At 36.9% G+C, this 24,095-nt stretch overlaps 1 protein-coding gene across 5 annotated transcripts in view; it reads left to right on the top strand.

The window, feature by feature from the left end:
- The window catches only part of HECW2 (HECT, C2 and WW domain containing E3 ubiquitin protein ligase 2), a 408,801-nt gene that overhangs the window by 335,436 nt on the left and 49,270 nt on the right, over positions 1–24,095 (top strand). For all 5 annotated transcript variants that reach the window (XM_059051743.2, XM_067026482.1, XM_067026483.1 and 2 more), the window contains 2 exons: positions 9,309–9,392; positions 14,732–14,841. In XM_059051743.2, coding sequence (XP_058907726.1) covers positions 9,309–9,392; positions 14,732–14,841 — 194 coding nt within the window. The remainder of the gene's footprint in view (positions 1–9,308; positions 9,393–14,731; positions 14,842–24,095) is intronic.

Genomic DNA, 24,095 nt, shown 5'->3' with positions numbered 1-24,095 from the left:
TATTGGGCTGGAAATATTAATCTCAGGTAACATCTGATCTACTTGGTCAAAATAGCATAAATTTCCCTTTGCCAATCCTTATGCATTTTCCTGTTATGACCTGCCTACCTCTCTCTCATCTTCTCCTAGTTTGTTTACTGTTCTCTCAGATGTCTGGAACCGACATACCAAACTTTCTTGTTTATGTAACAGGAAAACTGCATTGAAACTATTATTTTCCTATGAAAAATTTGCATAAGCATAATTACTGAATTTTTTTAAACACCTGATTAAAATAATTTATTGACACCACATAGTGTTATTTAGAGAGTTCTAATCTGTCTCCCAACTGGGAGACCAGCATTAATAATGACACTTAGAAAGTAGTAGAAAATAGTTCTTAAGAGTTCAGGTTTGGGGTCAAACAGACCTGATTTGAATTCTGGCTCTGCAGTTTACTCACCAGACTTTGAATGAGGCATTTAACCCCTCCAAGTCTTAGTTTCCTCATCTGTAAAATAGGGATAGGAATTTCTAACTTACAGTGTCCTTTTGGAGATTAAATGTAATAATGTATTTACAGCCCCTGGTACGACGTAAGCAATAGAAAGCATACAACAAATTTAAAGTAATATTGTATTAGTAAGCTGTCCTTCATTTCTTTATTGTATTACAAGGACTCAGTTTAAAGTAATTTACCCCTAAATTTACTGATTCTCAATACCATTATCCCTAAGACTGATCATATGCATAAACGGCATCATGTGATTCTGTGGACATAGTTAAAATACAGGAAGGTATCTTGAGTTCCATGATTAACTTCTGTGTAGGAAGGTTTTCTAGTGTTGTGCTTATACTGTGTCCTATAGGAAGCTTTGTTCTAAAATTTTTTACATGTATGTGATGAAACCAGCCTTTACTGCTCCATGCCTTACAGAGGACTGAGCCTTCTGGCTCAAGATTCAGTACAAATTACTGAGGGCCAAACATCATGGCAAAGTCATTGACATAACATTTTAGAAGCCATCCAAAGTTGAATTAAAAAATCTTCTCAGGCAATAATCTTCTCGTACATCTAATGAGAGGTTTGAGATATTGCTACCTAGGACAGTAAGGAACATAGATTCTTAGTCCCTGATATCTGTTCTATGGCTTCTGCAGAAGAAATAATTGCTGCTTATGTTTTATGTGAATGCATATATGCCAAGATGTAGTAGTGTATAGGCTTTTGACATGTACATCCTGTAAATGTCTAGTTTTCACATTTTCTATGCGTGGAATCTTGTAACTATTAATTTTTAAATAACTATACAGTCAATCACATAAGATAAAATAGGCCCAAAAGAAAAACCCTCATAACCAAGATTAGTTTAGATTCTCTTAAAGTATTACACTCAGATATTTGTTAAACCACTTTCCCATAAATAAAGTTCCTTGATATTACTTTTCAAGATTTCCCAAATTATGAATATGTTCATCCACTGGATATTTATCCAAAGCCTTGTATTATCTGGCTAACAAATGATTCAATCAGGGTTTTCAAACCATTTTCTTACATGAAGAATAACCATGTTTTAGGTATGTCTGTTCCACTATTGACTTTTGCTGTATTCTGTTGCATTTATCAAGAAAAGAGTTCAGCAAAATGTCATCCTTCTTCAGTAGCTCATCAGATGTGGACTCTGTGTGGACCAAAGAAAAATATCAGTATGGATTCCAGCCTCAATGCTTTTCCCAAACTCAAGAGAATAATAAGCCATTTCTAAAATCATGGAGAATGCATTACCATTTGTGATAGTGCAAAATGGTTTTCAATGAAATATGATTTTTACATATATATTTAAATTTCTAAGTTATTAGTAAATCAGAAGCATTTCTTACAAAGCAGACAAAATACACATCCCCTCTATGTTAGTAATGTATATATTTTTTTCTTTTTGGTCTTTCACAGTGGGTTTAAATAGTTATGGAAACAGTCTTCAGAAAAATTTACTTGGCTAAAGTTAAAATCTCCTTATTTCATGCACATTGTCCTACATACAAATGGGTACATCCCACTGAATAAGTCATTACTCTCTGTTCCTTGAGTGTACATTTTACAGAAAACATTCTTGCAGACCCATCAGGGTGCCATTATACCAACAATCAGGTATCTTATGTGTCTGAATTTTATAGCTTACAATAGAAATGGCATGATATTACCATCTGTGCTTAAAATGTTTAAAAACATCTCGTATTTTTCTACCATATGTTTTCTTACACACTTTATTCCAAGTCAAGTACAAGCTACATGAAGTCAAGGTATGTAACTTACTCATCTTTTTAATCCTCATGGGACCTCACATCTTATATTGAATAAAGTGGGTGTTTGAGAAATATTTGGTAAATTAATCAATTTCATAGCAATATATTTGGGACTTAATGATAGCACCTAAAGTTTTAGGTGCTATCCCAAAGGGCAACTAACTACATTTCCAGTACACAAAATCACATATATAAAGAATCCATCTTTTTAATACATTTTATATATCTTTGTATATTCCAGTATGTTATTTTAGATCTCAGGAAATGATAGCATAACAATTATTTATTTTGAAAACTTGGCTAAAATTCTCTAGCACATAGCATTATCTTGAGATTGAGATGAAATTTTGAATAATGTTCTCAACTTTTTAAATTACATTGGGATTTTGATGGGGATTTTTTTTTAATTTTTAAATTACTTTAGATATGATTAGAATATTTAGTTTTCCATTTTTTATTCTACAACTACAGTTTTTTTCATGTGTTCAACCCCTTCATTTCCTACAATAAAATTTTCTTATTTATTTATTTAGGAACTGAATGTTTCTTGTCTAGGTTTTACCAAAGTATTTTATGTTTTTGTCTCTGTGGTAGGTGGACTTTTTGTTTTTAATTTTCTAAATAATAACTGCCAAATCTAGAAAACTACTAGTTTTTGTAGTACTATTTTCCAAAACTTGGTGCCTGAAGTTCTTTTTTCCCTTACCTTGTCATTTTGTATCACTGTGGAAAAAATACTGCCTTATCCTTGTCTATCCCTTTACATGCTCTCTAACTGACTTGTCCGTTCTAATGTCTTATAGTATAACCAGTTGGGGTTTTTTGTTTTTATATATATATTGATTTTAAAATAAAATATATTCATATATAACATAGTTTCAATTCCTGAATATATTTTCAGTTAAAACACTTGTTATCAAATACATAATAAATTATTATAATTCATAAGAAAATATAAGCCACCAGTTATGCATTCTAGTATACCCTAGATACTAATTCTTCAGAATAATGATGGGCTTACAGTGAAAGCTGTTAGAATGCCTTAGGTAAAGTGTCTTATAACCACATTTTTTTTGTATAATAACTAAATTCCTTTTTTAGAGTCCAAAATGGTTTTGCTTTACATAGAATTTTGCTTTACTGAGAATACTGTTTCCCATTATCCATTGAATTATGAGAACTGTAAACCCTTCATATGTATTATCTCTTTGGTACTCACAGCATTATTTCAGTTTTATGGAGAGGTCAGGGTCTTCTTATCTACTGCATGTCATAGAAGTACTCAATACATATTTGTGGAATTAAGGTAAATAGCATGGTTAAAATAACTTGCCAACAACAGAAACAAAAAAAGGAGTATATGACTAGACATCTTATTTTGCTCTATTTTCAGTAGATGATTCTGTCTATTGAAAAAGTAATTAATTATGAGGCATATCTTATATTCAATATCTTAAAATGGTTGAGTGCTACTATATAATAGTTCTGTGCTAAACATTTTATTTGCATTTGTTCATGAAATCCTTTCCACCCACCTATGAGGCAGATAGTATAGCTATACTTACTTCAAGATGAGGAAACGAGCAGAGAGAGAGTTAAGTAACTCTCTGAATTCTTAGCGCAGAGTTGATTTATATCCATTTACAACAAATATTGCCTCTACATATATGGCTAATTGATGTCACTTGTGTGTGTCCATAAGAATCATGAGATAATAATGGACTTGTATTTCCAAACCTAACCTGTATAATGGGAGGAAGAAAGAAAAGTTGACCTTTCTACTGCCTGGCTCTTACCCTTCAAGTCAGACCCTGCCCTGTGACTGTAATCAGAAATATGAATGATCAGTACTAATCTTCCTTTCTTGACATTACACCATCAGAGAAGTCATGGGGATTTCTCTAAAATTGCCCTAAGGCAGTTTTTAACAACATATATATTTTTGAAGGCTTACTAAACTGTATCTACAGGAACCATGTGTGTGCAGAGTCTACAATCCAGAGAGTGTTGTGGTTTAGAGGCATTGCTGCTTCTGATTGTTTTTGATCACATGCCCTACTTTAATTTCATCAAAATGTTGGTTGGTTTCAATGAGGATATTTTCTGCGGGAATTCTGGTCTTGAGACTGTTCCTTATCCTCAGATGATCTTCTGCTTGAGTTGATCTTCTGGGGTGATTCTATGCATTGGAGGAAGTGGTTACCAAGGTCTGAAGGCCATGGGCATCTGAGAGACAGCAATAGCCAGCGACGTTTTCCTGAGGTTGTCACTATGTGTACAGTCTAGCATCTGTATAAATCTCTTAGTTATAACAGCTGTGTTTTCTTATTAAGAGGTTGCCTTTACCTGTCTTTGCGCTTCCTACAGTGGGTTCTGTTTTAGTAAATAATCTAGTGTTAGCTTTCTGATTCTCTTTTCTCCACCACAACAAAAAATGCTATAAATATGTTTATTCCAAATACTGAGTTGGACACAGGGAAATTTGTTAGGAGCCAAATCTGTTTTGGTGTTAACTGATCATGTGCCTGGTTTGATTTTACTGAGCACTTCTTGTGTGCACAGCATAGTGCTAGGTACTTGGAGGCACAAAGATAAAGGAGGAAGGGCTTTTGCCCTCCAGAATCTCACAATTCAAAAGGAACTGAAGTTATAACTGAGTGGCTGTGTGAGAAAGTGTGGTGGAGGAAATGCTGGAATGTGCTGTAGAAACATGCCCATGCAGAGACGGTCAAATGATAAAATGTTATTTGAATGTAATCTTAATTCTCATTATAAACCACTAAAATTGAATAGCATTTCTTCAATACGGTGAAGGCAGTAAAGAAAGGAATTAGAGAACTGCCACGGACTCCTTCTAACTCTATAAATTTATAAAATAAACTTGAATAAATATATTAATGTAACTTTCAAATGTCCCTCTAATCAGAGTCATATGAATCATCAACAACATTTCTCAAACTTGTTATGTTTATTTCAGACACTGGGTGGACTCATGGAAATTTTTTAGGAGCCAAATCTGTTATTTTCCATCCTAAAAGGAAAAGAAGCATTGCAGATCTACAATGGTGATTTTAACCACTTTTATTTTAATGAAACTTAAATGTGTACAAATATAAAATATGCATAAACTTCTTATCCTTACAGCTTTTATAAGCTGTAAAACCAAAAGAAATATAAATTAAGTAAAAACTAAAAAAATAACATTTGAATTAATGATATCGTGAGAAGGTTTTTTTTTTTTTCAGAAGCCAGATCACCAATGTTGAGACCAGTGTCAGTGGAAAGATACATTTGTGCTTTTGGTTTCACTTGTGTTATGACTTGATTCTTTTGATTTTGCATCTAATGGTATATCGTGCATCTGTGGCATTACTGTGGTCATCTCTTTTCTTTCTTAACAAATAGCTTATTTTTAATCTATGTGAAGAGCCAGTTCATTTAATGGTGCACCCCCAAATACAATACTGAAGAAAAATATATCATTAAACATACCCTGTGATGATTCTACCGCCACTTTTCTACTTCTAAACTATATTAAAACTTTTGTTCTTAGAATAAACCATAACATCTTTTTTGCTTTATGTAGCATAAATGCATAATTCACTTCTTTTTTTTTTTTTTTTTTTTTTTTTTTTTTTTTTTTTTTTTTTTTTTTTTTTTTTTTTTTTTTGCGGTACGCGGGCCTCTCACTGTTGTGGCCTCTCCCGTTGCGGAGCACAGGCTCTGGACGCGCAGGCTCAGCGGCCATGGCTCACGGGCCCAGCCGCTCCACGGCATGTGGGATCTTCCCGGACCGGGGCACGAACCCGCGTCCCCTGCATCGGCAGGCGGATTCTCAACCACTGCGCCACCAGGGAAGCCCCATAATTCACTTCTTTAGTCCATTTATTTTGTTTTCTCTTTAGCCTATGGCAATTTATACATACATTACCTTGTCTCACTTCATCATGATCATTTAATGTGCAAATTAGTACTTCCAAAGAAGAGTTTTGTCTTTTTAATTGGTGAAAGAATTGCGAGTGAGTAGCAAACAGGGACTGTTATCATATTTAATATCAAGGCCCTGCTCATCAACACCCTGAAAGTTCATCTCTGATCACTTGGCAACAAGTGTTTTGTAAATGCAAACATGGGAGGTGAAGTCACTTAGTAATGTTGAGTCACGAATGTCATCTAGATTGTCCAAAATAGCTTACCTCATGTTAGCAGTTTTGATCACCAAAGTGAAAACACAGCATTTAAAAATTCTCCCAGAACTCACGATTATGTCTGTAGATTTCTAGTAGGCAATGATGCCAGTTTAAGAAATACCAGCCTGTAGAATATTGGGCAAGGGCCTGAAAACCGAGGAGTAGTTCCCGTTTTTTCCCCTTCAGGAAAGATTGGTGACATTTCTGAGGATAGCTACTGACTTCTTTTTCTTCCTCAGCCTTGATCTGCTTTCTTGACAGTCAATAAACCAATGCCTTCTTTGTTTCTACGTGAAATAACTTTATGAAGGACTTCTTAGAAGAAGAGTGGGTATAAGGCCTAAACAGAGCTCAGTTAAGTGAATGGAATAATGTAAATATTTTCATGTCATACTGGAATTGCCCATGAACTGTCTCTCTTCCACTGCACCATGAACTCTTTGAGAAAGGGGCTGTGTCTTACACCCAGTTGGATTCCCAGTATGTGGTACCATGCCCAGCACACAGTAGGCACTCAGAAAATGTTTGCTGAATGAACGCATATTAATATAATAAAGTCCTTAGTGGTGTGATGTACATCAGATAACATGCTCCTGTGTCTTGTTCTGGAAGCACATGACCCATCACTTGCCATTATGATAAATTAGCTGGGCCCATAGAGAACTAGTCTCAGCCTGCCTCTGGTATGTTGTGGCCCAAAGAATCAGAGCAGTTGCCTTTACTGCCTCATTAGGTAATATCTGGAAAATGATGAAAAGTTTCCCAATTGGCATGTTTACTCTTGTGTCTTTCCCTTTCCTTCCCTCACCCTGTCATCCTTCTGACTCAGGAAGCTATGATCTGTTCCTTATTCACAGGCTATCACAGGATACATACAAGCCATAGTCTGGAGCATGCTATCTTTTTCATCACTCAACCCCTTCTGTGTGGTTCCAGTTAAAGGAGTGGAGAAGAGTGCTCAGCCCGTTTCTTTTCTCGTTGTGTTCAGTTTGCCTCATTCATTGTGGTGAAAGACTAAGGAGATAAACTGTGTATTTATTGGAGACAGCTTTTAATTCTTCAAGATCAAAGCATCTTGTTACTGACCCTTATAAGAGTACTTCTTTGGTCAAGTTCATTTTTTTCTCCAAGATAACTTTTCTCTCATTTAGCTTTCTTTAAACTAACGTTTACATCTCTTATCAAAAAACCATTTACCAGATAATGGACCTTGGTTTCTGTCATGTGCTTCAGACATATGATTGTAACACTTGAGGAAAAATGTTCTGCTTGATTTGAGACTTCAGACTGAAATAACCTTAAGCAGAGAGGAGAGACTGAACTTTCTTTCTGAATAGTTTCTTTATATATATGTCTGCTATTCATCTATATGTATAGTTATATCTGTATCTATATTGCCAGTAGCTAGCTACTATATATAGTGTATATAATATAGCTATAATATAACATTTCATAATATAAAATTAGATCATATAAAAATTATATAAAACATATAATATTGCTACTGGCAATAAAAGACCAAAAAGAAAAGCTGAAAATATCAAAGATTAGGTGCATCATATGCTAACAGGTTATGTAAAATAGATCTAGGCAGAAGAAGCCTAGGACTAAACTCTGTTTATCATTCCCGGTAAGCTGTGTGGCTAAGAGCGTATCAGTTGACTTTTCTGTACATTAGGGAATTTTTCATCTCAACAATTAAACCTTGCCTTTCACCTCATTACTTTCAAGCCTGCATGCAATTGAATTAGAATTTGAAATTTGGGAATATAAAATTCATTAGAGCTTTGTGTAAATATCAAATAGGAAAACAAGATGCTCTGTGGAAAAGAACTAAATCTAAATAAATACTTACATCAGAGATTGATATTTTATTTCATGGTATACAGGAATCAGAATATATTGTCATTAGCACTTAGAGTAAAATTGTATACTTGTGTTGGCCCCTATGTTCCTATCAAATGTAATGCTTTCAGTACCATAGTTTATGTTCTTATTTTTTGTCCTCATCTTATCAAAATTGATATGAAAAAAAAATTGATATGGTGTGCTTTGAAATGCCATGATGTAAATGAGGGGAAGCAACCAGGAAAAATTTTACTGAATTTATATTAATACAAAGAATTGAAACTAGCAAAACCATGACTTATCAAACAAAAACGGGTGTTATCACATATAACTATAATAAAATAATGGTCCAGATAACTCACATCGTTGTGTTTGGTATGTGTATGTATATGTATGTTTGCACAAGTATATGCACAATCTGCTTCACCAACCGTAGTAACTGAAAATGGTTTAGGTTTCAGTTATTTGAGAGGGCCATATGCTTTTATATTGGATATATAATTTATAGATACTACCTGCTTCCAAGTAAGAATGTACTCATTACACATAATGTAGAGGTATATCCTCAGGAAAATAAATGAATATCCCTACACACTCCCTTTTTGGAATAAGAGAATCAGCCTGAATGGTCCAGACTGTTGCTTAGATTCAAGCCCACAACGAGGCTTTAACTCAAAGCAGAAACTGAGTTTTACTGGTTGGGTGGTGCTGCTACCCAAAGTAGTATTTAGGCATCAAAAGATGAAAGCAATAAAATAATTTTTTTGGCACTCTTAGAACTGGGTGATGTTCATGCTCGCGAGGTCCTCCTTGAAGGCAAGGACCATGTTTTTCTTGGATGTGTATTCCTAGGGCACAGTAGCTGCCATATAATAGTCCCCCCAAAAATGTTGTGACCATTGTTTAAAAAAAAAATGGTGCCTAAAGTACTAAGTTATGTCCCAAAAGTCTACTACACATATTTGAGCTGTTTCTTTGCTTGAATAGGGAGAAGATCCAATTTATCCGAACTGAAGGGACTCCAGGATTGGTGCGTCTTTCAAGTGATGCTGACCTTGTTATGTTGCTGAGGTACGTAACCACTTCTTGAAGTGGGAAGTCTTCTATCAGGCATCGTGGAGCATTTTAGAAAATAACGTGCCAATATTGGCAAGGCTATATTCTTAAAGACTCGTGGAATACTCATGTTGAAGGTATAAGATGCTGATTTAGTGATAATTCATTTCAGATTTCGTTTCTTATCACTGGAATCAGTTTGATTTTGTTCTCACCCTGCTGGCAGAGGAGGTAGTACTGGAGAATGGAAAGTCTCTAGAGGCCGATGAGTAGAATGTCCCATCACAGAATGGAGCAGGAGGTTATACCTGGCTTGCCTTATCAGAGTAGAAGAGAGGTTGTATTTATATTTTCGTCCAAAATTTTTTTCTTGAAAGGTGTTTTGTCTCTGTTTGCTGATTTGACGTTATCTATTTACTTTATGGTTTTGAGAATTTAAGATGGGAAATCAGATAAGAAAGTTGAAATATGGTCACTGGTACTTACTGTCAACTTGATAGACCTTCCTAATACTGACCAATTATATTTTCTTTTCTGATGGTTAGGTGAGCTTTAGTTTTAAACTTTAGAGTAGCTTAGAATGGCAAGTTTTCAAGGGACTTTTTCATTTTTGATATTATCTCTCAAATGTAGGAGATCAGAGTAAAATAATGCTTTGCTGTACCTAGTGACTGGGGCACCTACTACTATAACCTCCATAGCTTAAAGGGAAGTCATGCTTGGCCATATCAGCAATGTTTTATTTATCTTAAAGTGTTAATAGTCTCATTCATATTATTCATGATAATCTTAACTCTAACCATTTCTACTGCGTGCTCGATAGTTGCCATATTTGTAAAACTAAAGCCAAAAAGTTATTTTCTTTTACTCTGTGGTTGGAGCATAATACAAAGGGATATAATCACTTTCCATAGGTATTTCACTTCATTTTATCCTGAACAAGATGTATTGGTGGTTGGGCGTCACTTCTCAGCCCAGGTGGTGACCCTCAACTTGTGGTGTTCTGGCAGTTCTGAAAGCAGGATGTAGCATGCTAGATACTCACGAAGACTCTTGGGCAGTTAATATGGAGTATGATGTTTCTACCATAGTTTGGTTGTTGATAAAGTCGTAACATTTATTACAAAATTCTGGCTGGGATAGGACTCTTTTGATTCATTCTAGAAGTCTGTGTTTTGTTTTATTTAAAGAACTCTACTTTGGGAATTAGTAAAAACGAAAATGATTGCAAAACAGAAATCATGATTATTGTTCAACTGTCCTTAGTTAAATAATCTTTAGATGGTATAGTCCTAAATATTTTGAGTTACAGTATAGTTTATAATATTTGTACATTGTTAAACATCACAGTTGGCATGAATTTCTATATGTTACGTGATTGAATTTTAAAATATTTGAAAACTGATTTATATATAAAGAGCAAGGCTACATTTTTGCCCTTTTGGGAAAATAAGCATGTTTTCTGAAGTTGAGCCTTTGGAGAAGTGTGAGAAATTTACTTACATATAGTAGCTTTATAATTATTACATACAAATGACAAATGATGTTATTTAATTCTAGACTTTTACTTCATTTGGATGAGCAAATATATAGTTGTACGCTGTGACACAATATATTACATGTGCATGCTTAATAAAATTTAATGGTTATTGAAACATTTTGGGATATTCTCAGCTCTTTATTTTTCATTTTACTTTGGAGTTTGAGTCATTTGAATCAGTAACTATAAACTCAGGCAGTGGACTTGTTGGATATGTAGATGGAGTCTCTGTTTCTGTTTTTATACTTTGTCTATTTCTTTCTTTTTTGTATTTAAAAATATTTATTTTCTTGGGTGAATTTTGTAGTATGTGAATTACATTTTAATAAAAATATTTTTATTAAAGTATAATTGATGTACAATGCTATATTTTAGGTGTACAACATGATTCAATGTTTTTATAGATTATACTCCACTTAAAGTTATTATAAAAATATTGGCTATATTTCCTGTGCTGTACATTATACCCTTGTATCTTATTTAATTTTTACCTATATACATTGTCTATTTCTTAAAAAGGAAAGTCACTCCTGGTAAAAATGGACTTGAATATCAGCAAGTTGCAATGTAGAAATGATATAACTCTAGGAAATTATTCATTTTAAAATAAACCCATGTAAGGTTATTTTCTAATGTAGCTATTACAAAACTCAAGAATTTTAAAATAACTTTATTGTGTTTGTTATTGGTTATTCTATTTCATGTATTCTGTCACTAACTCAACTAATGTAAGAAGTGTGCCTTTAACAGAGCTTATATAGGAAATGATTGATAAATTTGGCTACATTAGGATTCTTAATTTTATGTAATGAAAGACACCACATATAAAAGCATAAAAAAGACAACAAACTAGAAGAATATATTCACAACACATAAAACAAAGATATCATGAATACATAAAGCATGCCTTTAAATCAATTTGAAAGAAAATAACACAAAAGAAAAATGGATAAAGAATATAAAAAGGAGCTTCCCTGGTGGCACAGTGGTTAAGAATCCACCTGCCAATGCAGGGGACATGGGTTCGAGCCCTGGTCCGGGAAGATCCCACATGACGCGGAGCAACTAAGCCCGTGTGCCACAACTACTGAGCCTGTGCTCTAGAGCCTGTGAGCCACAACTACTGAGCCCACGCACCACCGCTACTGAAACGCACGTGCCTAGAGCCCGTGCTCTGCAACAAGAGAAGCAACTGCAATGAGAAGCCCACGCACCGCAATGAAGAGTAGCACCCGCTCTCCGCAACTAGAGAAAGTCCGCGTGCAGCAACAAAGACCCAACGCAGCCAAAACTAAAAATAAATAAAATAATTTTTTTAAAAACGAATATAAAAAGGCATTTCAAAGGAATTGAAGCATGAATAGCCAATAAACTCATGGAAAGATGCTAGTAATCATAAAATGCAATTACAAATAATGAGATACTATTTCATACTATTAAATTTGAAAAAATCAAAAAGTCTGGTAATACCAAGTGAGAAGTAGCAGCTCCATATTTTCTGGACTCGATGTATTGCAATTTCTACAACCTCTTTGGAGGACAATTTGACAATATCTTGTACAGTTAAAGAGACATATACACTATGAGTAAGCAACGCTGCTTTTAGCTATCATGGAGCTCAATATCAGGAAAAACAAACAATTCAATTAAAAATTGGGCAGAAGATTTAAACAGACATTTCACCAAAGAAGACATACAGATGGCCAAGAGGCTTATGAAAAGATGCTCAACATCACTAATTATTAGAGAAATACAAATCAGAACTACAATGAGCTATCACCTCACACCAGTCAGAATGGCCATTATCAAAAAATCTAAAAACAATAAATGCTGGAGAGGGTGTGGTGAAAAAGGAACCCTCCTGCACTGTTGGTGGGAATGTAAATTGATACAGCCACTATGGAGAACAGTATGGAGGTTCCTTAAAAAACTAAAAATAGAACTACCATATGACCCAGGAATCCCACTGGGCATATACCCTGAGAAAACCATAATTCAAAAGGAGTCATGTACCACAATGTTCATTGCAGCACTGTTTACAATAGCCAGGACATGGAGGCAACCTAAGTGTCCATCGACAGATGAATGGATAAAGAAGATATGGCACATATGTACAATGGAATATTAGCCATAAAAGGAAACGAAACTGAGTTATTTGCAGTGAGGTGTATGGACCTAGAGTCTGTCATACAGAGTGAAATAAGTCAGAAGGAGAAAAATAAATACTGTATGCGAACATATGTATATGGAATCTAAAAAAAAAACAAAGGTACTGATGAACCTAGTGGCAGGGCAGGAAAAAAGACGTAGACATAGAGAATGGACTTAAGGACACAGTAAAGGAGGGGGAAGCTGGGGCAAAGTGAGAATAGCATCAACATTACCGAATGTAAAATAGTTAACTAGTGGGAAGTAGCAACATAGCACAGGGAGATCAGCTCAGTGCTTTGCGATGACATAGAGACGTGGGATTAGGAGGGTGGGAGGGAGGCTCAAGAGGGAGGGGATATGTGTATGCATATTACTGATTCACTTTGTTGTACAACAGAAACTAACAGTATTGTGAAACAATTATACTCCAATAAAGATCTATTTTTTAAAAAGCCATATACACTATGACTGAGCAGCTCTGCTTTTAGATATATACCATATTTACACTAAGAAACTGTATTACATGTATACAAGGTGATACATACAGGATATTCATTGCACTGTTATTGATAAAAAGCACACAGTTGGGAAAAAAGTCAATATTTGTCAGGAAAGGTATGGATAAATAAACTAATACATTAAGAGAATGGAATACTACATAGCAGGTAAAAGTAGTAAACTAGACCCTTATATATCAACACAGACAGATACCAGAAATATATTGTTGAATAAAAAAGTTCAAGAATTCAATATACTTATAAAGTATTTAAATAATTTTTTAGCAACACATAAGACAAAACTGTATATTGTTCATCTGTACATATGTTGCAAAACATCAGACTATGGAAGGATATGTTAAAGTCATGATAGAGGCGCTCAAAAAGGACTTCATATACATAACGTGCATACATACAGATATATAGATACATCTATATATAGATATATACACATCCCTAAGTATGCATGTGTGTTTGAAGCAAAAGTAATAGGGTTAACATGTACTAATCCTGGATGATATGTATTGAGTGTTTTTATGTTATTCACTATCTCTCCTATATTAAATTTTTCAAGTAAAAAAATTTCTCTCTTGATAAGAACGATTTCTGCATATTGGTTGTATTTAAAGGAAGTAAGTGTCATGGAGCAAAGGACACAGGTATAGATGTTTGAGGAGAGGGTGCTAATTCCTACTTTTCAATTAATTTAGCTGTGAATTTCTAGACCTTTATGGTATCAGCTTTTATGTGTCAACCTTTATGTGTCTTGGAATGAAGGTATGAACACACTTTGTGTATTTACTATGGGTCTTCCATAAACATTGTCTCTTGTGTTTGACTCTTATTCCTAGACGTAAAAACCCAGGCTATTTTCAGATGAACGTGCAAAGGCAAACTCATTTAAAGTAACAAAATAGAAACCATGCCGTCCAAAGTTAGTAGGAAAACAGGCAAATAACCACAGGTTTCACAAAAGATGCAAGAGCCAACTGTTTTTGTCCCACGAATTACCTGCAGGAGAAGGGGGACTGGTGCTTTCTTTGGGACGTGAACTGGACCTCAGATGGAATTGGTCAGAGTGAGAGATCGACTTACTCATTGCAGAAACAAGGCATTTACCCACCTCTTTGGCTAAAGTATGCATTTTATTTCTTGTCTTTCCCCAGTTTATTTGAAGAAGAGATAATGTCATATGTGCCTCCACATGCCTTACTCCATCCCAGTTACTGTCAGTCCCCACGTGGCTCTCCTGTGTCCTCTCCCCAGAACTCGCCAGGTGAGTGCACCTGCTGCATATGCAGTTCCTCTGAGGAGTGAGCCCTGAAGTTACATGTTCCGTCCTCATAAAGGACAGTAAGGGAACACTTTGGGTACATCTGTACTGTTAGCACAGGTACATAATCTGTGGTACTTCCTGAATCTTAAAACGGGCTTGTTTCCATGGGGATTTATTTTGACAGGAAAATAATGACATTCCAAAATAGGATAAATGTTAGCAGTATGAAATACTCAGATGCAGACTTTACTTTTCGTTATGTTATGTAGTGCCTAATATATCTTGGAAAATATTAGGGCAAAAAATACTGTGTTAGCTTTTTGGATTAAGTTCTAGTTAGGAGATTGATTCAATGAATAATAAAGAGAAATCTCTATTTTCAAGAAATATTATAGAATTAGAATTAGCCAGTTTTTAATGGTCTTGGATAATTTTTTTCCCTTCAGTTGTTACTAATTGCATTAGATAGGAAGACCAGAGATACATGGGCAGGTAGAACATGCTGATAGATGAAATTAACTAAAAATTTTAAGTTTAAATTCTTTTTGAAAGGGGTATGGTGTGAATGGAGGGATGAATGGATGAATGAATAAATAGTAGATAATGCAGCTTAGCAAATGAGGTTTTTTTTTTTTTTTTTTTTGGTGGTACGCGGGCCTCTCACTGCTGTGGCCTCTCCCGTTGCAGAGCACAGGCTCCGGACGCACAGGCCCAGCGGCCATGGCTCTCGGGCCCAGCCGCAGCGCGGCATGTGGGATCTTCCCAAACCGGGGCACGAACCCGTGTCCCCTGCATCCGCAGGCGGATTCTCAACCACTGCGCCACCAGGGAAGCCCAAATGAGTTATTTTTTAAGGAAGGTAGTCATGATGTTGACAGAACATCAGCTCTATTCATCCTTATTATAAGCCATATATAGTCCACACTGTAGCAGTTATCAAAATTTAAAACTATTTTAATAGAAATCCAAACTCCGTATGTGTCACTAAAAGCTGCTCTATGTTCTCTGATATATAACACCTGTTTACATATATTGGTGTCATAGTGAAGCTACAGCCTAACTGAATGCCGCAAACAGAAAAAGATCTATTAATTTGTTCATTTAATAGAGATTTATTGAGCATCCAGCTATGATCCAAGCCCTGAATTAGACCCTGATTCTACAAAGATGAATAATACAGTCTCTGCCTTTGAAAATTCACAGTGGGGCAGTAAGTCAACAAGTGACTCCAAAAGCTCTGTGTTTAGTTCTATAATGAAGAAGTGTGGGGGAACACAGATGTGGGAACAATTCTTCATTCAAGATGGGGGTGGGGTGTTTGGGGAAAGGTGAAGACAACGGGTATAAAGGGAAGCCTTGAAGAATGATGCATAGGATTTTACCAGGTGGACCAAAGGGACGAGGACATTCTAAGAAGTAGCATGAGCTAAGCCACAGAAGCATGAAAGTAGTTTAGGACAAATTAATAGAAACAAGTAAAGGCAAGTTCTCAAAGCTCAGGTTGGAAAGATAGGCTAGAGTTGGTTGGCCACTGAAGCATTACTTTGTACTCCATGTGGAGCCACTGAAAATTTACAAACAGGAATATCCTGTTTTATAAAGTTCAGTTTGGTGGCCATGTGGAGGATGTATTAGAAGACGAGAGACTAAAGTTAGAGAAACTATGTGGGAGGCTGTTGCATTAACCCAGGTGACATGATAAGGGCTGGACTAACGGTGATAGAGAAAAGGGAGTAAATTCAAAGGCTATGTTGGATGTAGAGATTCTAGAACTTTAAGTCCAAGTAGGGAAGAGTCAAGGCAAATTCTGAGGTTCTCATCACATAGACTGCTAGACAGATGGTAACACCATTTACCAAGAAAGGAAAATGGTTCTACTGGATGGGAGAGGTGAAAGGAGGCTGGTTTGAGACATGTTTTGTTGAAGAATCTTTGGGCCATCCAACTGGAGATGGAAACCCAAAGACAACTGGAAACAGAGTCTTGGAGCTCAGGGGAGGTTAGCAGCTAGGAATACAGGTGTGCTGGCAACAGTTGAAGCCCACTGGGTAGACAGAGGAAGTAGGGAGGACAGGTCAGTGAAAAGAAGAGAAAATAGGGGATGGTGACATGAGCAACTCCAATATTTAAGGGAGGGGCTGAGGGTGCAAGTGAAAGTGAGAGAGCCAGTGGCTGTTGGAAGAGAATTAGGAAAGGCTTTTCAGGGAAGCCATGTTTCAAGAAGGAAGGAGTGGCCAACAGGGCCAGGTGTTCAAAGGAGTCAAGAAGGATGAGGCCTGAGAAGAGGCCATTAGATTTGAAAATCATGAAGTTATATGTGGCCTTTGCCAAAGCAGTTTCTGTGAATTAATAGGTCATGAACTGGAATGTTACCAGTTACAGGATGCTAGAAAATGTAGTGTAGAAAATAGGCATGAAAAATACTCTCTTCATGAAATATGGAAGTGAAGCAAAATAAGGCAGTACTTAGAAGAAGAGGAATTAAAGAAGGGATTTTAGGATGGGGAAGTTGAGCATGTGTGTGCGGAGGTCAGATAGTGTGGGTGGAAGGAAAGTGGTTTGTTGAATGGGGCGAAGAAGCAGCGGTCAGCACAGCACAGGCCCGTGGAAAGGCAGGACACTGGAGGCAAAAGCACAGGTCAACTTTGGAACAAAATAGGGACACTTATTTTGATGATACAGGATGAAAAGAAAATAAGCATATGGCTCTACGGTAAGTGTAAAGGTGTAGGGGAAAAATTAATGGAATTCACAGCTGGCCTCGGTCATTTACCAACCATGTGTGACTTTGTGCAGTTTACTTCCTTTCCTGAATTTGAATTTCTTTCTCCTTAAAGTGGGAATGATAGTAATCACCTCCCATGGTTATTTGGAGGAGAATGCCTCACCTGGTACCTAAAACCTGTCAAGCATCCAATAAATGTTAGTTTATCCCTTTTTCTCTCTTTCTGGAAGTCTGAGAAGTCTAATTTGTCAATATTTGAACCACTAATAACTGATATGTATGAATCTATTTCATATTTGCAGAACTGGCTGCCTAGATATTTAATCATTCTGACTGGCCTTAATCTTAGCTAGAACCTACGAGGGGATTTAAATGGGTTGTCCCTTCACCTCATGCTTTTGGCTAAAGGACTGAAGCTCTGTGGAATATCGCTCCCAGTGAAAGCTCTCTTTTCCAGACCTTTTCTGTTGCCCCTCCTCCTAGAGAAAAAGTAGATCACTGGATTCTGTCCCTTCTGAGCCCTGCAAAGGCATGTGCTCTCGGTGACGGGCTGGACACTTTTGAGACTCTGTGAACATTCTAAATGGTGACTAAGTTTCTTCTTTTCATGTAGCATCACAAATGTACATAAGTAACCCATGGTGGTTATAAATGCATTCTGGAAGCAGATTGAGAGTTAAACGTTTTCCAAAGACATGTCTAACCCAAATATATTTAAATTGCTAGCAGTGTTGGTGGTGGTTTTAATTTTCAGGAAGAATCATCTCCATATTTTTGGCCTACTCTATTTCAGTGGACTTTATTTGATCTTGAAATCGGGATGTACTGCCTGATATCAATGGAAGTAACTATAACTAATTCCACATGAAACAAGGGCAGGACTAGCCTCATTTACCCTGTGGAGGAATCTTCTGTTTCTTTGAGTAAAATAGCCTCTTCTACCACTACTCCTAAAGTTCTTATGAAAACATTTCTAACAGATTTTTTCAAGTTGTCTGACCCTCCTTCTTGTGACTAGAATTTCATCCCTTTTAGTGGTATGAGAATAATATTGGAAAAATTACGACAATCATAAATTTTAATGATCTTCTTTCAGAACACCCAGGAACCTGCTAAACTTTCCATACTTTCCCTCATTCCAAGCCCATTTACATGTCTTTTCAAGTGCAGGAGAGAGAGGGGCTTTGGAAACTTGGACTCATTACTTTTTGCAGCTGTTAGAGTGCTCACCTAAAATTTGTCAAAATTTTGGAATTTGAAGGTTTGTTTTTCTAGGAACATTATAATGCCAGTCCCAACCTTAGCTATGCCAGAAGGAAAAGATCTTTCCAATTACCATATGGTTTATTATGCCAAATATAGGACCCAGAATTTTATTTAAGGACTTTTTGTAGCTGCACATTTCTAGGAATTGAAATGCAAGAACACCTAACTTATCTAATACCGTTGGAGATGTGCTCACTTACGTGAATTTTCCATGTGACCAAAGCTGTGACATTAGACATCTGAGAATTTGTTTAACCCACCATTTGCTGAGACTCTTTCATAAACATATAATACTTCTCCCTGCTTCCCTGTACACAGTGCCTTGAGGATATTTCATAGTTCGGGGGATCAACATACAGAGCTTTTATAACTTGACTAGAACTGGACACTGGAAGCCAGTAGAGCACCAGATCACAGTCAACAGAAGGAAAACAGACCAGAGAGCACTGAAGAGCTGTGTGGGTCTTTACTGAAGGCTGTCTTAAGGGCAATTATTTCTCTCAACACAGTGCACCTCCTTAAGGACCTTCTTTTCCCCTCTTTTCCTCCAAAGTCTTAGAATCCCAGCTGCTGCTTATCTCATCTGCTCTTTTCGCAAATATTCTCTCTTCCTTCCCCTCCCCTCCCCCTTCCTTTCCTCCTCACTTTCTCTCCCCCTCCCTCTCCCTCCCTCTCTCCCTCCCTTTCTATCTCTCTGTGTCCCTCTCTCCCTCTCCTCCCTTCCTCCTTCTTTGACTTCCTCCTGCCCTCCCTTCCCCCTCTTCCATCCCTCCCCTTTCCCGCAGTCTCTGAAGCAGCTTTATACTTGTTTTTAGAAAAAGTGTTCTATCCCTTCTCTTTGCTAAGCCCCACAGAGATGATCTAGGAACCAAACAGGACAAATGAAGGATGCTCTCTGGGTAGGTGGGGATGGGGGGGGTTATGATTCCAGAGACTGGAGGAAAACCAAATACCATCTCTGTCACAATATACAGGTATTTTTATTTTTGTGTTTTTTGTTGCTGTTACTCTCCCTTGCTTCCCACCCCTAACGCTCTCAGAAGATGCCTGTCACTGGCATGCCCTCCAGCTTTCCCCTTTTAATAAATTGCTTTTAATTTGCCAACATTTGAAAAAATCAGATTACCAAATAAGTAAATGGTATGTAAATGGAAGCATCAACAAGGTCAAAACAATGACCTGAGGGCCTTTTATCACTCTTAGAGAATAAAGCAAAAATGCCAGGACTTCCTTGCTTGTGCTTTGTGTCAGCTATTTTTGAGGTTTTGTTTGTTTGTTTGTTTTCTGGTTATTTTCTTAATTTCCATTGTTGATCTATGTTCCAGAAGATAGAGTTTTCCAGAAATTATTATAATGCTTGATAATTTGTTCTCATTCACTAACAGGGAATTATTGTTTTTAAAATGTCATAGAGTTTATTTGTTTTAGAAAGTAAACAGAAAAGAAATTCTCTTCTGAGCCATTCCAGTACATGGGCCTGGAACCATGCTGAATTAGGCTGAGCTTCATCCCCCTCCATTGCGGACCAAGAGCAAGTCATCATAGCATTCTGGGTTCTGGGTGGCACACCCAGCATCAAAAAAGACCCAGACTTCTTAGCTGTTTGATGCCAAGATTTTTCTAGTATCACCTAGAAAAGAAATCCTTTGCCTGGTAGAATTCTTTAGTTTGTATGTAATTGTGCAGTTTTTTAACAGTATGTGGAAATAGTGTAACACTATATGGAAGTACTTTAGGCCTGCCTAGCAATGATTTTTAAAAAGTCTAATATCTGTTACTGAAATTTTTTCCTATAAATAATTAACATAATATTGACTATCCATAAAACCAGCCTTTCATTTGATCACTTCCTATATGTAACATTGACCTTTTTGTATCTGACTTCCTTTTTTAAGACCATAAAGACTATGACATTACTCTCTCTATAAGAGAATTATATTCTAGAACTTCACTTACAGTTATGGTTCTTAGTTCTGTGAGCTCAGTCTCCGAGATAATTTTTTATTTCCAAAGTGGAAGTAATATTGTTTCTGCCCTGGATTTTCTTGGCAGTTGCACCTGACTTGCATTAAGAATTTGACAAGGGCCAACAGCATAATTTATTGTAATTTTAAAATCATGATGTAATGTGTAAATGATTTTTTCATAATAGAACTGTTGGCAAAAGAAGTTTTGCATTTAACAGTTTCTGTCTCCAGAGTCTCCATAATTGAATTCCTTTACCTAGCGCTTAAAAGGAGTCAGAGCTAATTTTTATTAAGTGTCTGTATTCATATTGATGGAATGCGTTATGGCATTTGCGTTATGGCATTTGCCACATCCTTTTAAGCATCTCAAATTATATGGCAATAGTGTATGTGCTGTTTTTCAAAAGTAATCAGCTCTTAAAGAATTGGGTTTCTTTTGAGTCCTGAAAGATTTTCGGTCTTTTGTTCCTGTTTTTCCTCTTCCCTATCAATGATCGCGCTCTTGAAAGCTGATTCATTATGGCTGCTTTCTGAGCTGTCTGGGTTTAGTAGTCTGCAGTTACTCAGACTGCAGCAGCAGAAGCTTTATTCTGCCCCTCTAACTGGACTTGTGCTGCATGACTCTGTCCCTCAGCCATCCAAGGGAGGAGCCTAGAGTCCATGCAGATCATGTTCCTTCATGTTGCAAACGATACCTTTCAAATACATGGAAAGTATTCCCCCTGTGTGGGTCCCTGGATGATGCCCAGGTGTTTCATTGGTTACCTTTGACCCTCTTGTGGGAGATAACGGTTCTCAGACTTGGCTGCACATTGGAATCATCTGGAGAGCTGCATGACACCCTAATGTCTGGGACTCACCCCCACCGATTCTGATGTCATATGTCCTGTCTGTGGCCTGAACATTGGGATTTTTAAAAGCTCCCTAAGTGATTCTAATGTGCAGTCAAGATTGAGAACCACTGCCTAGGAGTCTTCTGCATCCCAGACCTTTTAAGGTCAAGTTTATTTGTTTCCATTATGGCATAGCTCTTAGCTCCTTGGGTAAAAGATTCATAACTGTGCCAACAGAATTCTGGACCTATTATTCATCAATAGCCCATTTTATTAAATTCCATTCCCCTACCTCAGGACATTTCCCCATGTGTTTAGTATTCACAACTATGCAGATAATAGCAATAACAGCTAACATTTACATGGGGCTGCTTGTGCAGCCGGCACTGTGCGAAGCACCATACCACACATACGCTAACTCATTTAATCCACAAGTGTGGCCCGGATCTCACACTGCAACTCCAGTACCATATTTTCAAGTGTCTGCAAGGTATATCCACCTGAACAGCTGTCCTCTCCAGCTTAGTACGTAGAAAGCCTCATATGCTCCTGTCCACCAACATCCTTTCCCACACTGCTTTAGCATCAGACAGACCTGGCTCAGATCCTAAATCTACTATTCACTGTCATATGACTTCAGTTTCCTTAGTTACAAAGTGGTGATGACAGTAATAATACTAATGCCTGCTTCTTAGACTTGTGAGGATTTCCCAAGATCCTCTCTGTAAAGTTGAATGGTCCTTAATGCATAGCAGACACAACAGATGACAGCTATTGTTATTGTTTAAAAAGCTTTATATTACCATGAGAGCTTCCTATTCCTCCCCTCCCTTACTTATCTACTCTTACCAATTCTTGTTTCACATTGTAAAATTTCCTCTGAGTCACCATAGTCCAAGCTGGTCCTCCTCACCTCAGGCCTCCATTGCTTCAACTACTCCTAACTAGGTCTTTCCTCCTTCCCGCCCTTAATCCACTCTGAAAATCATTTCTGAAATAAAACACCACTTGTTTGTTATTCCCTTGCTTAAGAACCTATAAAGGCTTCCCACTGCTTGCTGCATCATGCTCACACTTCTCTGCTAGGTTTTTAAAAAATTCTTCTCATAATTTCATACCAAACTGCTGACCAATTTAATTTCCTGCTTACGTCCTGGCACTCCCCCTCTGCTCTAGGTTAGTGGGGTCTCCTCCGCGTCTTCTGAACATGCAGGCAATGCTTATTCCGGCTCTCGCTGCCCTGCCCCAGTACAGACTATAGTTCTCCCATGTTTAAAAGGCCTGGTTCCAATAACATCTCCCCCCTAAAGTCTTTTGCATTTTGATCTCTGCTTATCCTCATTTACTATTACTTTTCTATAACACTGATCTCAAATGCATCCTCTCTGAGTGGCGGTGGCACAGTGGAGAGCACGTGCTTCACCTAAAGGGCCAGCTGCCCTCTGTAGCCCCAGGGAAAATGCAAGCCAGTTACTGATTTTCACGAGAAATCAGGATGTTTTTTTTTCTACTTGAAATCTCCTGATTTTTAAATGTTGGCAGTTAATTTAAAATATTTAGAACACTGTGTGGCAAACAAAATAGATCTATAGGGCTGGGTATAGCCCCAGGGCTATCATTTTGTTCCTTCTGCTTTAGAGTTTGTGTACCATCTAGTTTAAGACTTAAATATTCTCTCGTTGTTTGGTATGTTCTACTTCTGTCTTCCCAACCAAGATCTCCACTCCAGCAACCCGACCTTACCCGTTCTGAGTGTCTGTTGCTGAACCTAACACAGTATTAGCAAAAAATCATCCTCACTTAGTTGATTCATGCATAAAGATATATTTAAGGAGCTTCCATGGGGTGTAATGCACGAGACATCACAATTTTTGTTTTCTGGTTTCTTTATTGTGTTGTGAAATATTTCTTGGAAATATCCAGTGTTTTTGTCATGGCACTGATTCCCATATTCATCGTAAGTTTTGTATCCTGGCTTGTTAGTTAGTCACAGTGTGACACAAAACCAGATTTTTCTATGGAAAGAGGAAGAAACTATGTTGCTTTTATATTTTATTAATGATGCTTGCCATGTAATCACATGTAATGACATGACATCTTTAGATCATCTGTAGATAATTACAGTACTTGGCATATATTAAAAATGCAACAAATCACAGTATTTTTACTCTGCATAACCAGGAGACATGTGCCTTCTGCAATTATGGCTGAATACTGTTTTCATATAAAGATTATTCTACGCTGTGGTATGAAATGTAATGTTATAGGTTTTTCATCAAGTATGGAAACTCACTAGTCTTGCTTTGTGTACCACATACTTTCACACTATAACTTCCTGTCTAATTGCTGTGATATCATCTCAGCCGCAAGCAAAGATATTCCACCCTGAACAGTTACCATTAGACATGAGTAACTGTTTGACTCATATTGATTTGGACTGAAAAGAGGAACGTATTTGTCTAA

Source organism: Kogia breviceps, chromosome 2, assembly GCF_026419965.1.
Source record: "Kogia breviceps isolate mKogBre1 chromosome 2, mKogBre1 haplotype 1, whole genome shotgun sequence".
Classification (NCBI taxonomy): domain Eukaryota; kingdom Metazoa; phylum Chordata; class Mammalia; order Artiodactyla; family Physeteridae; genus Kogia; species Kogia breviceps.
Note: the sequence above shows the minus strand (reverse complement) of the source record. Positions and strands in the feature narration are given on the sequence as shown.